Consider the following 18,537-nt stretch of genomic DNA (forward strand, 5'->3'; position numbering starts at 1 on the left):
GAGAGAGGCCCGAAAAGTTTCACGGAAGGATAGGAAAGGAGAAGGTAAGAGAGTCTCAGGTTTACTCAAATGTTGGTTAACATGTAAAAAGGAGTGAGAGAACGAATAAAAAAAGAATGCAATGAGAAAACAGGGAAAGAGGTTTGGTTTTTTGGGGCATTTTCCACATTTTCTGGACTGGATCTCCACTAGTTTGGGTTGAAAGAGAGCCTTGCACATGCCTTCCTCCCTGTGCCAGTTAGCAGTAGTGTGTTGCAGCAGCACATGGTCCTACTCCGTGGCCCCCAGCCTGCCTCAAGGTGGTGGGCCGACCAGCCCACCGCCCACCACAGAGTCATGTGGAGCAGCACCCTCAGCCCAGTTAGCCGCCTTGCTCTGGGAATCAGAGACCACGGCAGTAAGCCCCGTTGTGCAGCAGATGTTTGGACACACACACACACACACACACACACACACACACACACACACACACACACACACACACACACACACACACACACACACACACACACACACACACACACACACACACACACACACACACACACACACCACAGAGAACCAGTAAGCTGTTACACATTACAGCATGAAGAGAAAGAAAGAAGGTCTTGCAAGCCTTCCAGGGTGAGAACATCAGGGTTATTTGCGAGCAGCAGGGGGTGGGGGCCGTGGCACTGTACCTCTGCCCAGCCGCCCGTCTTCCACTTGGGGCAGCGGCTCCCGCGGCAGCGCCTCTGCCTGGCAGGCTTGGGCCGCAGCCGGCAGTCCTCCTCCGGGAGAGGGAGCCCTGACCCGGTCACACAGCTCACCGGGCGGTTCCTGAGGCCTTTTCCGCAGGAGGCCGAACACTGCAAAGAGCAGACAGAGTTAATCAAGATGAGGACAGGTGATCCTTTGAACACTGCAAAGAGCAGACAGAGTTAATCAAGATGAGGACAGGTGATCCTTTGACTTGAGGTGTGACGCCAGAAAATAAAGGATGAATACCCATGCAGTGGCTAATATAGAAGGTGTCAAGCCCCCCTTTTACACAGTTATTACTACAAGAAGGGAAGACAAGAAAGGTTATTAAGCAAACACATATTGACAAAAAACATCAGTGGAAAACATTAGAATGGGAAACATGGTTATAGGCATAAAGCAACACTATTTTTTAAATGATACCAAGCCGTTGTTGAAAAACGCTCATCTAATTGCTTTTCATTTTCTGACATAGTCAAGGAAATGGCATCAGGAATGGTTATCTGTTCCAAACAACATTGCGATGTTTAAGCTTCAAGAAGGATAGATTTAAGTTGAATCATTTGAATGTATTTATTTCAATAGGATGATTATATGAACGAGCCGAATGGTTAAATGGTTCAGAATTCAGGCATTCCTTGTTATAACTATTGTTAAACAGTTTGATTTGTTTAATTGTTTTGTCTCACATACCGAAAAGGTCTGTGACAGTGAGATAAACGACAGCATGCACCACGTGGACTTCACGGACCCACTGTTGAAAAAGCGCGCCATGCCAGTCCGCCAGCGGTTCTGATCCACTTCCAGGTTTCTCCTGACTGAGCCACTGGGCGTCCTATAACACGCTCCGACAGTGGACGGCCCACTCCAGCCGTGCGCGCCAACAAACACACGCACAGGCCCCAGAGTGACAGCAGGGGGAAGTCGGGTGGGAGGGGCTTGGCTCGGTGGTGCTCGGGTTAATCAAAGGGGGCGTCGGGTGCAGCGATGGATAGGAGGTGACAGGCTCTGGAGCTGAATGAGTCCAGAGGCAGCGAGGGGCACCGCTCGGCCCAGAGAGGGACAGCACCAACACTCGCTGACCCTTCACCTCATTCTGGGGGGCGGGTATGGGGTCCACCTCAACAACCATTCATAAAGTGGGGAGAAGTGGAGTGATGGGAGCTGAGGTTAGCGGTGATGTAGACGAGTAGCTGTTAATACGGCGTATGGGTGTAAGGAGATAAATAATCATTTCAGGTTTGGTTTTAACCACACTGTTGTGCTGCTCATGGGTTACAGAGACACACACAAACTACGTTAACTAGGATAGAAAACCAATAAAAACAATTCAATGTTTCTTTCTTTTTCCTTTGAACCAAATAAAAGAAAGTCATGTGCCAAATTAAATGTGACTGGATTTTTCTTTCGTCCAGAATAAAAAAGTATTAGTTTTAAGTTTCATTTTGAATTCCAATGTCTTTAAATGTACAGTAGAATTATGAATAGCAAGAAAGAAAAATCTCTCTGAGTCAAGATACTAATCTCTCATTAATGCAGCTGAATATGGATAAATTAAGAAAAAATATGTTTCATATGAATATATAAAACATGTTTTCATGAACTGCGGTAAGCCAATTGCACACACTGCCCTGGGCCGGGATGGAAATTTCAAGAAGAAAAGGGGTTTACAGGGAAGGCTGAGGTTATTAAAAACAGACATTTACAATCTGAGGCAAAATGCCTGCATGCTGTTATGCTTTTCATGCCATACTTTCTTAGTTTTATGTAGTAAAAAATTAATAAACCATTTCAGAGCACTCGAATACCCAAGCTTGGGAATTATTAGAAAGTAAATTACCAGCCACTTTCTCAGTCCATGAAATCTCATGCAGACTACATTAACGTTCTCTGGGGCGGAATGAATAGCTAAATCACAGTAGCAGTTGTCTTAAATTACCCTGGAGCTCACTTACTCACACACACACATACTTAACCTCAACATGACTTATATTTCTATCCGATAGACATTAAACCCACGTTCACTCATCTAACAGCTGTAAATAAACAATGGTATACGATTATCCCTTCTTGCGTGATTAAAATGCAGACCACAAAAAATAGGTGAGTAAGGTGAATCTACCCTTTTGCTGCAAGGTTCAAAATGCTGCATTTGTACCATCTAACTTGTGTGTTGTGTACAGAATGAGTTCAAATAAAACCTTCTTTCAACCACAGTATCATTCCGCATTGTAATGCAGGCCCTTTGTCCGGGCCCCAAGCAGAGGACCTCTATTCTATGGAGTCTATAGAGTCTATTGGACTCTTCCGGACATCAATAGATGACACGGCTGTTCCGGGCACTTTTTTTTTTTCCCCTCTTTCTTTCCTTTTTGTTTCTTTTTTTTTTTTCTCCCCTGGCATCACAACCATTTCCCAGAAGCCATGTGTTGTGTGCTGATGAGAAGAACCGGGCCCCTTCCCAGATCAAATGTGACCCCCTGACCCGCCCAATTCACCGCAGCATTGTCTCATCAGAGTCCCCTTCATTGGAGTCACTGCCACTGGGCCCCCCACCATCGGAAGAATGTCATCAGCCCGCATTAGCAAATGGGGGCGGGGCTAACCAGGTTCGGGGGTAAGCGGTCGGGGACGGGGGGGTGGCGTCGGCAGTGACTTTATAGAAGAGCACGCGTCACCGGGCATCCCTCCGTCCCCTCTTCAAAAAAAAAACAGCCATAGTGGGCATTAGGAGTGGATGAACATACCGAATGCGATGGGAGGTCCATGGATGCATTGTCACACAGAAGAAAGATTTACCTTGATAGAAAAAAAATAACTCTGTACCCCGCCACCAAAAGCATGATGGCTGAAAAGAGGGACGGTAATGCCCTGACCTCCTGAAACAACAAAAGATATTGCTCAGTGATTTGTACATTTTCATTCAGCAAAAATACTGCCCTTTGTAAACACAAGTTGGAGAGAGGACTGCTTTCCAAGCTCTTTGCCAGGCCTGAGGGGGTCTACGTTTTCTCACTAGAGGATCTATGCAAGCCATAGGTGAAGCGCTCAATAACCTAGGCCACTTCCACGCGGACGCTGTAATTACGATATATCTCAGGTCGGTAATGACGAGCTGAAAGTTTTAATTGATGTTATGTACGTTTTAACAGGGCTGCAAAGTTTCCCAGCAGCGATGGCTACGGTGCTAATGAACGTTTATTAGATGTTTGTTAGTGGTTCCTTGCAGTAATTCAGGCTTAAAGCAGGAGTTTACCCTTAGCTCCTCTACCAAGGAGTCTGATTGAGATAAGCTTGCACATGGACACACATGTTTAGCCGATGTTAAAAGTCTTTTATGGAAGCACTCTTGGATTAAAATAATAAAAATCAAAGAAGACTTTAGTAGTACCTCTACTTCATCTTTAATCGTAACCTTTTTCTGCAAATAAAAACACAAATTCCAAATACAAAATCCATAAAAAAATTAAATATTTGACATGGCATTATATTGTAGTAGCAATAAATACAATTAATTACATAAATATACACACATTGTCTTGAAACACAGACTAATACTGCCATGTGTAATTGATAGCAACAAAAAAGACAACCTTATTTCAAGAGCCTGTTGGTTATGGTATTAGAGGTGTTATGCTTTACATGAGATCGACGCCATTAGTGTGACATAAGAAGGGAACTAGGATAACAATGTTTGATTTGATGTTTTTCCAACCGTCACCAGATTTGAGATTCACCTGTATAGATATTCACTTAGCCCAAATCATTGAAATCACCTGGGCATACATCACCCATATTTTAACAAATGGTTTCAAAAAGGTTACTGAACATTGACAGACGTGGAATAACACTCCGACTGAACATGCTGTCAACAATATGTAAATGATCAAATAACAACTTGAAGTAGTTTTTCATGTATGGAATGTATGCATTTGAAAACCTTCATTATGTTAGCACCTTTAGCCTAGCGGCCTTGTTTGTTTGTGCTATAACTAGAGGGTTTATCTCATATCCGGTAAAGGTGGAAGCAACGTCAAAACTATGTTTACTAATCCAACAATTTTACAGGTGAGCAGAAAATAAGGAAGGAAAAAAACAAAACATTGATATTCTGGAGAATCCCTTTTACTCATCCAATTCTACACTGATACGACTCAGACTATGCTGCCTGACTCAAAGGCTTTGTGTTTTACTTCCTCTGAATGACCTGTGCGCACACACACGGCAGTTATCACGAGAAATACGTCTTCCAGTTAGTCGACGCCATGCGTTAAGACGTGTTAACAGGCCCTTAAAATAAGGTATGCTGTCAGAAGAGACAGCTATGACATTTATGAGGAGAAGAGCTGACAAATGGTGGGCGGGCGGATGGGCTTTTGTCGGCAAGCAAAAGTTTGCTTCTAACCACAGATACAGAATTTTAGCTTTCACTAGCCCCCGTGGCCCCGTCCCGTGTAATCACTAGGAGGTAGAGGCGGATGCGTTCCCCCTTCCTCCGGATCTGTGCTTAGGCCAACCTAATGCTGCTGTTACAAAAGCCCACAACAAATACATGCTTGCAAAAAAATATCCATCGAGTGAGAGAGAAGAGGGGGGTTTTGGGTGGTGGGTGGGGGGTCAGAGGTGCGGGGGTTAGGGGTGGGGTAGGACTATGAGGGGGCTGGGGGAGGGAGGGGGGGCAGGTCATCGTAAAAACCAGAGACTGAGGTAGACACATGAAGTTGGCTCAGGGGTGGAGCTACAGAGGGAACAGGTTTGGTGCGGTCCACAAACACACGTTGGATAGACCGCATGACGGGACAATGTTCTTCAGAGTCAAGTGAGTTAAATGATGTGTACACAATACAAAATAAAATGCCTTCAAAAAAGATTTGAAACTATGATACACTTGCTATTTGGCTACGTTATTTCGATCAATAAGCAAACCGCTGTTGGTAAAAAACAAAAAATGAAATTTACAAACACACAAAAACGGATTATCATAAAGCGAGGTGCAATAAACAATAAACAAACCCACTAAACCATTAATTTATTCTCTGTCCTTTGATTCGTCTGCCTCGCGTCTCCCTTGTTTCGCCTATAGCACCGTCGTCATGCTGGTGGTTGTGTTTTTAATGGCTAGCTGAGCTGTGTTTGGTTCCAAGTGAGGTATTGTTGCGCATAGCATTAAGCAACTCCAAGTATTTACATAGCAAACAATATAGAAACGCAATATAAATATACTCATACAAAGCACCTTTCGGTAAGAGTGATTCAAATGTATTGGCTTGGCATGGTCCACAATAAGGAAATGTGGTTTAAATTCCTCTGCCAAACAATACAATGGGTATTGGCAAGATGTAAAACAATAGTACAATGCCGTTCTGAGTTGCGGTCGAGCCATTGTGTTGAAAGGATGGTTTGGAAATAGTAAATCAAAAAATAACGCTGTTCCGATTGACATCGCCACTACAAAAGCCACTAAATGGTTAATTTCTTCACAGAATCTACATAAATGAACTGCAAAATAAAGTGTCAAATTAGGATTAGTAACTGCTTTCTAACAAACCACATGTGCCTTGAGACAAATTGAATTCTCGGTACATAAGCCAGTCCAACATCAGCGTTGTCATGAAGATGTATTCTTCTCCAGAGTACGCAGACAAAATATGGCCCCATTGTAGGCCGGTGCTGTCAACCAGCATATATCTTGGTCTACCAAGAAGTCGTGTGCAGCACCACATTCTGGAGGTTACAGTTGACTCTTTGGATGATTACAATAAAAAAGGCATCGTATATTCCTGATATACAAAAACATTCATCAGTATTTGCATATGAACAACGATTGGCTACATGTGCGAATACAAAAAGCTAAGACACAAAATAAATCATTTGTTAAGGTTAATGCTATATACAAAAGATAATAAAAGGAAAGAAATATCTTATGCAATAAATTATCTTTAAAAACAATATCTTACAAACTAATTTTGATTGTAATACAAAGTGATCCTGATGTTTAGTTGTTTTCTTCCAACACTGTCACAAGGGACCGACAACAGTTGGTATGGAAACTAGAACACGCCAAGAAATGTTCTGGTGGTCACAGCTGTCAGCGGAGCATTTGGTTCAATCAGCGGAGCATTTGGTTCAATGCTGTCGTCGTGTTTGTTAGCATTAATGTTGAACGCGAGCGAGAAGCTCCAACGTTAAGAGGAGAACCCCAAGCGATAAGGGTCGCCCCTCTGACGCTAAGTGGAGCACCTCCAACGCCAAAGGGTAGCACCTCCGACCTCCTCTAAGTGCAACAGAAACACCATTCCAGTGGTCTTGAGAACATCGACCAATCAACAGGGAGGGAGAGGTGAGATGGGTTAGTCGATGGTGGGGGTGGTGCTGGGGGAGGGTTGGTCGGGGCGGGGGGGGGGGGGGGGGGGGGGGTGGTAGTTGCAGGAGGGCGAGGAACAAAAGTGTGACTTGTGTGATTGTCCAGCACGAACACACACTTCAAATGTCATCCTGCCCCCATTTCATTCGTGATTTTTATGGTTTTTGGGGTCATGCAAAAACAGGCTCAGCCATGAAACTCCTTGTGAGGTGGAAGAATAGAGACTGTTTAATGGAGGAAAAAAAAAAAGCAGGGGGTTGGAGACAAAACCAAAAAAGGTAAGTATGTTTTACGAGCGTACCGAGCTCCATGGGTCCGTGCTCCAGTGCGGGTTCGCCGAACACGACTGAGTATTGCACTGCTCGCGATCCGGCGGTTTGTCCAGGATCTCGCAGCTCAGATGGTTAAAGCGCTCGCCGTTAGGGCGCTGGCAAACCACCAGCCTGGTCTTCACCCCGCCTCCGCACGGCTTGGTGCACTGCCACACACACACACACACACACACACACACACACACACACACACACACACACACACACACACACACACACACACACACACACACACACACACACACACACACACACACACACACAGGAACAAGGCTGTGAGTGACAAGTCATTACAGGCTTACATAAATATACATTAAGGACGCTCCATGGTTGTTACACACCGTGCCAACCAGCCGACTATGATGGAGGCCGGATCCAATTCGAAAGAGAGTTTTACCAATAGTAACAGACAGACGGACCGACAGATAAAAAGACAAGTCGATCCAATAGTATTTGTATAGCCATTAATCACAGTTCCAGTCTCAAAGGGCTTCACAGGCAACATTATCCCCCCCTCTCCCGGAGAGGCAAGGAAACTCAAAGAAGAAACCTTGAGAAGGAACGCAGAAAGAGGGATCCCTCCCTCCAGGGACGGTAAGGACTGCTATGAGCTCCACAGCGGACTGAGATAACACAAAGACTGATTGGTGTATAGTTAGTGAGCCAGGCGGTCTTCGTCCTACCTCTCCCCAGTTGCCGTACACCCACTGCGGGCAGGGCCCGGACTCGCAGGAGCGCTGCTGGATGGGCTTGCTGCGCTCCTCACAGCTGTTGGCAGAGTAGCCGTTCTCGTCCTGGCAGACCACCACCCGGCGCTGGAACCCCCCCGCGCACGTGCTGGAGCACTGGTGGCCCCCCCCCGCAAGAAGAGAGAGAGGAGGTCAGTCTAGGCCGGGATACTCGGATGTTGTCCGGCAACCGAATACGATGTGTTCCCGTATGGTGCACAGACACACATGCATCACCGAGACAAAGTACATGTTACTACTACCGAATTGAATAACGAACGGGCCAAGGGTTTCCGACCAAAGCAAGCAAGTTGAGTCGAGTTCAGTGGAGGGAGATCAATGGAGGATAAATAAAACAATGCTTGACTTATTGAAGAATCTAACGTTAGGCTATTTATTATGAAACTGAAGCCTCCTCTAAAGCCCTCGGCAAAGAAAGGCGGAAATATTCTGGGGGACTTTAAAGTAACACACTCCCGTCTTACATCTCACACCCCCCCCCCCCCCCCCCCCCCTTTCCCAAAACAGACACAAAGACACATTTCAAAAGCTTGACAGTTCAAAAGGAGCGTTGGTTTAACTCGCACAGAACAACATTAACGAAAGGCTGAACAATGTAGAGTGCCTCGCACAAGGATGGAGGAAGGAAGAGTCGCTCAAGATAGCTTTCATTGTTTCCCAGAATGATTTAAAAAGGGCTATTTTTGGGCGGATTCAGGGAAACAGATAAACCATCAGTGACCCACATTTTTTAATAGCCAGACGATATTGAGAGACCGCAGTGACCTTTAAGCTCGGGGTCAAACTTCTGCGGAGCTGCATCTCACCGGACGGATCAGCCCCGGCATAGTGAAGAGGGCTGGGAGGACCGCGATTGTATATGAGTGAGGCTAGCCCATAGGCTAGCAATATAACATTTAGATAGTGGACACCACCTTGAGCTCAAACACACTGCGGGGGATTTATATGACCATCGATTTTGGATTCCAAAGGCATGTCGACACTGCATTATTTATGCTTTTACCATATTTAAATATGTTGAGCCTTTGAATGGTTGTCTTTGATAGCCAATGTTTTTAAAATACATAAAGCACTATGAATGGCCATTGTGTGTGCAGGTTGCTAGGTAAATCAATATACTTGCCTTGCCGTACAATATAGCATATTTGTATGGGGAAAGACATAGATAAATCTTGTAAGGTGCCGTTAAAAACTGCTCTGGTTTGCTCTAAAACACATCACGACGGCCAATATGTGTGTCTCCCTTTAAGTACTGGCTCACTTAAGGCGGTGCATCTTTATACCCTTTTCTACTGTGAAACCCCCCGTTTTATATTTAATTGAGCCTTGTTGGAAGAACAACACCTTTGCTTTGCATAAATCATTTGTGTTTTTCTTCACTTTCAACCAATTTGTAGACCTTAGCACGGGGCTGAACTCACCGCTCCCCAGGGTCCCGTCCTCCACTGGTCGGCCTGGGAGCGTGGCAGGTTGTTCCTGGGGCCCCCGCCGGGCAGGGAGGGCAGCGAGCGGGGGTCCCCGGAGCGGGACGGGCACTGGGACATGGCGCAGTCCTGTTCGATGGGGGGCTGGTCCTCCGGGTCACACTCGGACATGTTCACCTCCTGGTCGTTGAAGTTAACGCACAGCGCCTGACGCGTGGTCTTCCCCTGGCCGCAGGACACCGAGCACTGAACGCACGCGCACACACACACAAACACACATGCACACACACATACACATGCACACACACACACACACACACAGACACAAAACCATGAAACACAAATATGTATACACACACAACCACAAACAGAGATGAAATAATCTACACTAATGTAAAAACGTGTCCTACAACTGAACAACCATAGTTTGACTGCCGTAACGCCTGAAGAAACACTGAAGCATTCCCCAAAGACACCACACTGTCTGCACAAAGGACATGAAACATCGCCCACAGTATGAAACAGTTATGCTGCTCTGCTCACAAAGAATGTACATCCTGACCAAGGCTGTATGCAACATGTGGCACCACAGCCATTTCACATTTAATATTATAATACATGGCTTCGTGTTTCCCTGTTTGTGAACGCCGTGGATCTACACACGCATACGTCGTGATGATCACCGCACACAACACAAGAGGATTACACTCAAAGAAAAAGAATCACCCAACTGTACATTCCTCGTACTTTCACGTTTTTTGCATACTAATTTGTTGAGAGACACCCGTGATGCACCAGCCAACCCTTCGGACCAAAAAAACACTTTGCCTCGCTTTCGGGGACTTCTGTTCTCTGGAGAAGACCTCATACTGCTCCCATTAGATTCTCCCATGCCGGTCCTGCATTCCCTCGTGCAGCAGGGACATCTTTTATCCTTAAGCAACAGCTGTCTAGTGTAAACCCTTTCCCTAGATTACCAGCACGGTCTGTCTTAATAACATCTCCGGCACGCCACGCGGTCAACAGCAGTGCGCTCGAGATATCGCAGAAAGAGGGAAATTTTTCAAAGGGTTGGAAAGGCCTGAGATAGAGTCACTGCGTTTTATCCAATATGTTACACCGTAGAATAAGGTGAGGACACTATTCATGATGTTATATTGCATTATGTCGTAAACACTTTCAGGGTGGTGAAAGAAAAGAGACATTGCTGTACATTTAACTGTACTTCTCACATGTCTCTATGATGTGTGGATTCGGGAGGGTTTCTGGTATGTGTGTGCGGCTGGGGCAGGTCTTTGAGGATCACACACACAGCCTTGGGATGAACTTTTTCTAGTTTCCTGCCTGAAGGTCAATGAGTGCCTTGGGCATTTGTGTGCGTGTGCGTGCATGTGTGTGTGTGTGTATTTCGGTGCGTGCGCTTGTGTATATTTGTGTGTGTGTGTGTGTGTGTGTGTGTGTGTGTGTGTGTGTGTGTGTGTGTGTGTGTGTGTGTGTGTGTGTGTGTGTGTGTGTGTGTGTGTGTGTGTGTGTGTGTGTGTGTGTGTGTGTGTATGAGAGTGAGGTGGACAGAGGTGTAGGCTGCAGTGCTGCTACACCAGCACTTTGTTTGATGAGAACCATCTGTAAACAAGGAGAGATCACAATATGTCCCAGCTCAGACTCCTCATTCCAACATCTCTCTCTCTCTCTCTCTCTCTCTCTCTCTAGCAAAATATCTCTCTCTGTCTCTTTCCCTCTCTTTTTTGCAAAGCGTATCCCTTTCTTTCTTGCAAACATAAACTCTCTGAAGTCTCTCTCTAGTGTCTCTACTCTAGTCTCCTACCAACCCTCCACAAGGCCCCGCAACAAACCCGCCCCTCCACTTCCAAGAATCTCCCCCAAATCCCTTTCTAAGAACGCAAGCTACGTAGATCGAATAAAAAAAAATGAAATTAATTAAATTGCAAGGCAACGAACGACATGATGTGTGTAGACACGGTGGATTGTCAAGGGCTGGAGATTGATTATCAGCACACGTGAAGGGAACCAACCCCATCTGCACCACGATGTGCATGGAAACGATTGTTGATCAGCTACGGTTGACGTGTAACGTGCTGCAGGCCCGAGGGGGGTGGGGGGGGGGGAGAGAGACCTAGCAGATCCACCATGACGAGCCTTTCAGGATGCTTCATCCCCCTGCATATTGTTCTTTCTAACGACCAGCTCAACCAAGATGAGTTCATTGTGGTGCCAGCGTGAGGCGACTCAAACAACAACAACAAAATCAGCCAGGAGGAGGTTTACGAGGACATGTCCAGCAAAGTGCTTACCGCGGTCCATTCCAGAACCTTCCACTGTCCGCACGCCACCACGGTGCACACCTCCCGCGCCGGAGGCTTCTGGAGGTGGGCACAGGCAGACTCCTCCGCGACCCCGCCCTGGTTGTCGCGGCAACTCACGTAGCGCATCCGCGTGCCTTTGCCGCAACTTGCGCTACACTGTTGTTTGGGAAGAGAGAGTGAGAGATTGAGAGAGAGAGAGAAACATACACACACACACACACACACACACACACACACACACACACACACACACACACACACACACACACACACACACACACACACACACACACACACACACACACACACACACACACACACACACACACAAACACTCATCAACACACATGGAGGGGAAGGCAGAAGGAGGGGCACTAACTTGTGTCCAGGAGCCAAACCGCCACTGTGTCTTGTGTCCCTGGTTGGAGGGAGTCTTGGTGCCTGGTGGGACAGGGTGGCTGCTGGGACATTGGGCCAGCTCACAGTCCTATGGAGGCAGGGACAGCCAATCACAGGGATGGACATATATCCACTTACGACTGATTGTACCACAGCAATGTTAAATACGACATTTTGATATTGAAGTCAATAACATTCAAAGGGTGTGCGTTATTTTTCAACCACGGGACACCTCTGCTTTGAACATTTCGTAATTGAGGCGCCAAAAATCCCAAATGAACAGAAATGGTCGGATAAAACTTTTGACCAGTCGTTACGCTCCAAAAACAATATGCTCAAAGCACAGCAGAACAATATTTGAAATTCAGCTGATGAAGTCCATCACAACACTTTAATATTATGGATGTAAGTAACTAATGTCTAACCGTTTTCGGTAATTGGGTCATAAGCGGAATAAACCATTCCTGGGTGTCCCTCTTTGGGAAGATAATGTACAACAAACAACCTGAGCATGGCCTCAGACGCCTCACCACCCCCGCGGGCACTTCATCATGGTTCATTCCTTACATCGTTTGTGAAGGTCTGACCTCTGGGGCCAGCCTTGGACCGGGTTCACGTTTTCTCTTTAGTCATACATATGGTAGCTGACCACGATTTTTTTCACCCTGCCGGGCACCCCTAGCCCCCCCTCCCCCCGACCACCTTAGCATAACAATGTGAGCTGGGGTTTGCCGCGTCAGTTCAAACTATGGATTGTGGTTCTAGGCGGCTCAGCGTAAAGCCCTGATCCCTGTCATAACAGGTCCCAGTGGAGCGCTATCCAGAGCTCCAATGCCCATGCTGGCGTGGTTGTTCTGAAAAGCCCCACCCCTCGTTCGACGCCGCCTCACTCCCACCTCACCGCCACCACTGCCGCTATCGACCCATGACCTCTGACCTCCCCCCTCCCGAGTATCCGGGGGTCAGGGTTTTTTTCCCCCTTTCTAAATGGGTTTGCGTGGCAGCGTCTGAGCAGGCTCCACATTCCACACGCCTCCTGCCTCCCAGCGGAAGCGAACAGGTCCTCTCTCAGGTCCTCTCCCTCTCCCCCGGCACACAGCATATCTGTAGCACACAGACCTCGCTTTGTAGACTCGGGATGGTGCACGTTTGTGTGTGTCGGTGTGTTCGTTTTTTTGTGTTCATGTGTATAAGGGTTTGTATGTGTGAATGTGTGTGTGTGTCTGCGTGTGTACGTTTGTGTCTACGTTTGTGTGTTGTGTTATGTGTCTGAGTGTGTATTTTATTGTTTCTGAAAGTGTGTGTATGTTCTTGTGTGTTTTAGTGTGTGTGTGTGTATGTGTGTGTTAGTGTTTGTGTTTGTGCATAATAACGACAATAAGCACCCTGATGGCTGGGGCCCTGCCAATGTTTGACACACAAAACCTATTCAACCCATGTTTCCGTCCCTCTGATTAACAGGTGAAGTAGTTCTCTCTCCAAAACTGGCCTTCCCCTCCACACAGTAACACACACACACACACACACACACACACACACACACACACACACACACACACACACACACACACACACACACACACACACACACACACACACACACACACACACACACACACACACACACACACAAGTGAATCCTAGTGCCAGTGAGCCCCACTGAGCCCTAACGGGTCCTAGTGAGTCCCAGTGAGTCCTAGTGAGCCCTAGCAGGTCCTAGTGGGTCCTAGTGAGTCCCAGTGAGTCCTTGTGAGTCCTAGTGAGCCCCACTGAGCCCCAGTAGGTCCCAGTGAATGGCCATTGCGAGGCGCAATGGCCATGTCATGGTCATTGGTACTGTCTGTGAGAAAACCTTGTTGTGTTCCATTGTAAATGCTTAAATGTTTACCATGTTTAAATGTAAGTATAATTGGTTAGAATGGATGTCATTGTGTCTCCGGGAACTAAATAGAATCAATTAAATGGAAAAAGATCAAGAGCTGCTGGGGGGGGTCAGTCCTCTGAAATGGGTCCAGGGTGAACTTGCCCTCTAAACCACCACCCACACCCTGCCTACCGTATCTGCTAGCTCAACGAAGGGCTCAGTGTAAGATCACGTGAAGCTGCGAGTAGTGATCGAGAGCCCTCGGGAACACACAAGCACCAGCACACACACACGCGCGCACACACACACACACATGCACAAAAGCACCACTTCCGGATTTACGTTAAGGTCCGTTACGATTATAAACAGAAACCGCAACACCTTAATCAGTGAGGTGGGAAGAAGGTAGTGTTCCTTCGAAATGCCTGCTTTATCATTAAATCATCCGCAAACCGGAAAACATGCTACACCCAGGAAAGCAAAGCCTGGGCTATTTCTGTGAATTACAATTATCGCCGTATGTAATCAAGCAGACTTCCTTCCGAGAGGTGTTGCTGTGGTCATCCCCAAGGCTAGTGGTGAACATCCATGTTCGCTAACCGACATCAAGCTTGTGGTTAGCTAGTGGTGAACATCCATGTTCGCTAACCAACAGCAAGCTATAGGGAACATCCATATTCGCTAACCAACGTCAAGCTAGTGGTTAACATCCATGTTCGCAAACCAACGTCAAGCTAGGGGTGAGCATTCATGTTCGCTTACCAAAGTCAAGCTAGTGGTGAATATCTATGTTTGCTAACTGATTGCAAGCTAGTGGTAACCTTGTGGTGAAAATCAAAGTTCACTAACAGATCACTTTTTTCCATATCTTTGAACATCCAATAGCTGTCTTTCTCAGTCCAAAATTTTTTATCTCTAAAGGGCTTGTACATCAGAATGCATCATGGGATTTTTTGTTGTCGATACCAATTTCATAACCAACAAAAGAGTTGTAAAACACTGAATAAAACATAAATCTACAGTCAAACTTTTTTTTGCCATATCCGGCCTGCGAAACATTGCGGCAGTGTAAAACACAACAACATATCCCCATAATGACAAATAATTTCGCAATAAATGACCAAACAATGAAACAAACATCATTACTGGAACATTCCTGTGTGACGCCACGATGTGGATCCTATTCCAAACGTTATGTCAACAGAAAGGGAGGCTGATCCCAACGAGGTGAGCCGTCTGTCCCACCTATAGTGCTTTGTATGCTACCAAACGTCATACTTTTAAGGGTAGCCTGCTGTCATTTAAATGTCCGCTTTTTGAGTTTCTCTCTGCTTCCACTACATATTTATTTTGTCTTACTTTTTCATAAAAGAGAAAACTAAACTGAGCTGAACTCTGCTTAATTGATTGAACGAAGGAAACTGCAAACATAGTTTTATGATTTCCAGATTGAGGAATGAAATGGAGCCCTCCCCGTCTATTTAATTGAATAAAATATCTGATTTCCAGACTAGCATACATTATCCATCCACCACATTGAAGCTTGACAACTGGGAACGTTTTAAATAAAAAAGTTAATCTCTTCAACAAGACTTGAGAATTGACTTGGACTATCACCAAAAGATGCACTTGTGTGTGTGTTTGTGTGTACTTGCCTGCAGCCATTTGCAATCCCTAGAGTCGATGTTCTACTCTCCCCTTACTACCCCCACACAAAATTAAACCATTTCCATTTTCCCCTTTTCCGCCCTGAGAGATCAGAGAAAGAGGAGCAGAGTGGCCCAGCCCACACCTGGCATAAACATAAGTCTTGGATGTTACTCAGTGCTGTCCACTGATCACAAGTGGACAGCTCTGAGTGTGTCAGTTAATTAGAATGAGTCTCAAGTGAGCATTTGTGATCGGCTCTCACTTCCCCGCTCAATATGCAAATAAACACATCCATAATTTCCGTTTGCAACGTCCAAATGCGTTGTAGGAGGAATACATTCAAAACATACAGATGGGGACTCCGTTAGAATAGTCTTTTTTGCTTAGAAAGGTTTCTTACTGATTGAAATGTGGTTTGGGTTGCTGAAAGTTTTAAACGAGCCAATATCGAAAATGTCTATGTAAATACATTTCTGTTAACTATCTATCTCCTAATAAGGTATGGGGACTATGGGGATAATTAAGACTATGGCCCACTGATGGATACTCCTTGTAGCAGTATTATGATTGTTACGAACTCCGGCGGCAACAGTGTTGGAATCTATGGGAGTCACATACCACTTATCACCAAAGGTGTCACCAATGAGATTGTTTAGGGCAGGGGACTTTGTAATGTGTCTTTTGTATAAAACTATTGACCAAACGATGGCTCTTTAGAGAGTAGCACTGCTGCCCAATGGCTTGATTATGTTTCTCGCCTTTTCCCTGACGGTCTGAATAACTTGCTCAATCTGTTGCTTTTTAGAAATATTGCCACTAAGGGGGGTCTGAAAAATACATCAAGTCTGGAGAGAAACCGGCCAGTTGGCAACACTGAGGCTATGTGAAGAGAGGGATGAGTGGAGGCTGGACAAACTGGAAGCAGACAGTGGGGAGGGGGGGGGGTTACCTGTGAGTCGGTGGGCCGTGTGGCTGCGTTGCACTCCATGTCATCCATGACTCCACCGTAGGAGCCCACCACACACTTCACCGCCCGCATCTGGTAGCCCTGGCCACATGAGGTTGTGCACTGGGGGGGAGGGAGAAGAGAGACAGGGGGGAGAAAAGAGAGAGAGAGAGAAAGGGGGAGAGAGAGTGCAAAGAGACATGGGGGAAGAGAGAGAGTAAGTTAGAGGGAGAGAGAAAGAGTGAGGGGGTAGTGATGAAGGACAATTCAGAGGTAGGGAGCAGGAGAAAGAAACAGTGAGCGAGATGGAGAGAGGGAGAATGTGGTGCAGATCAGTGAAAGGGAGTCAAAAAGACAATGAAGAGTAAAAAAGAGAGGGGAGACAGAGAGGGGGAAAATATGTTAATTATTAGTAAAACAAAACAAATGGAGACACACACACAGATGTACTGATGTTAAAAAAGCAGACTTGTCTTCTCTACCCCCTCCCTGTACCTCCTACTCCTCCGGCCTCTGTCGTGCAGATGAGAACTTGGCTGCATCACGATGCATGAATAACTTATTCGACACCGCACCGACACTTCTTCCACTGTAGCCAACTCGGCTCAGCTCCCTCCCTGCCTGGCTAGGTGTGGCACCGGCTGCTATGTCTACCATCCAGCACATGCTCCACTAGACCGCCTCAAAATATACCTTAACGCGAGTATGCCCTTTGATGGCATGGTCCCGACCCAATGGGGCCGGGGTCCATCAGCACACAACTCTATCCTGGCATTAGGAGTTCATCAAAAATGTGCAGCAGCGTACATTTGTCGAACCATAGAAGTGTTGGCATGACACGGACACGTCTCTCCGTTCACGTACAAACCCACTGGAACTAAATCTCTTGGAACACATATTGGGAACCCCCGCCAAAAGCTCTATCTTTAGAGCTCACATCCCGGCCATTTGTACAGTAAGGTCATTCAGTGATCCCAATAGAATCTACTGACCATCGGATCCGGAGCCAATCTAAAAAAATACCGTAGTACCACATTTAAAAATTCCTAAAAGAAGGAAACTGATAGCAGAATAATCAATCTATTATTATTAATCTATATAATTAACAGCTCGATGCCAACTTCTCCAATGAAAAAACCGGACATAATCAACTGCCTAAACTTGGCTTTTTACTTTGGAAACAGATAGTGTAATCCAACCCAAGGGTTGAGCGGGTCAGGGTTTCACAGAATGCCGATCAAGGGCACGGTACCACTGCCCCGGTCCCATCCATCCCAGAGCTGGCACGGCAGACACAACTACACTGAAGAACCCAGAGGAGATAACAGTACTAACCCCCATCTTGTCCCCTTGCGTTATGTCGGTTCGATTCGTCCCGATGTCAAAGCGACAGTGACACAGGGAGACACCAGCACTTATCCTGTTCACCTCCATCCGTCCAAACACCAGCACACAAATGTGATGACCGAGCTAACCAGTGGAAGAACAGTGGAATATTAACCCAGGCTCCTCCTCACCTGTCCCCAGTGCCCGACCTGCCAGGACGCACACTCCTGCTGCTGACAGGACTGCACAGACTCAGGCTTGGAGGAGTCGCAGAAGCGGTCGTCTAACCGGTCCTCACCAAACTGACACCAGGTCTGCCGGTGCTTGTAGCCCTTCCCACAGGTCACCAGGCACTAAGGGAGACACACAGGTGGAGCGTGGTGAGAGGCTGCACTCAGTGTTAGCATGGGTGCAAGTA

General features: G+C 46.4%; 1 protein-coding gene across 1 annotated transcript in view; it reads right to left on the minus strand.

Moving 5' to 3' along the window:
- Positions 1-18,537, minus strand: part of adamts9 (ADAM metallopeptidase with thrombospondin type 1 motif, 9) — a 51,225-nt gene that overhangs the window by 14,120 nt on the left and 18,568 nt on the right. The window contains exons 22-29 of the mRNA XM_056605614.1: positions 18,311-18,472; positions 16,797-16,916; positions 12,314-12,421; positions 11,923-12,090; positions 9,608-9,856; positions 8,121-8,282; positions 7,407-7,583; positions 681-848 (exon numbers count right to left, since the gene is read on the minus strand). Of these exons, the coding sequence (XP_056461589.1) occupies positions 681-848; positions 7,407-7,583; positions 8,121-8,282; positions 9,608-9,856; positions 11,923-12,090; positions 12,314-12,421; positions 16,797-16,916; positions 18,311-18,472 (1,314 nt within the window). The remainder of the gene's footprint in view (positions 1-680; positions 849-7,406; positions 7,584-8,120; positions 8,283-9,607; positions 9,857-11,922; positions 12,091-12,313; positions 12,422-16,796; positions 16,917-18,310; positions 18,473-18,537) is intronic.

Source organism: Gadus chalcogrammus, chromosome 13, assembly GCF_026213295.1.
Source record: "Gadus chalcogrammus isolate NIFS_2021 chromosome 13, NIFS_Gcha_1.0, whole genome shotgun sequence".
Taxonomy (NCBI): domain Eukaryota; kingdom Metazoa; phylum Chordata; class Actinopteri; order Gadiformes; family Gadidae; genus Gadus; species Gadus chalcogrammus.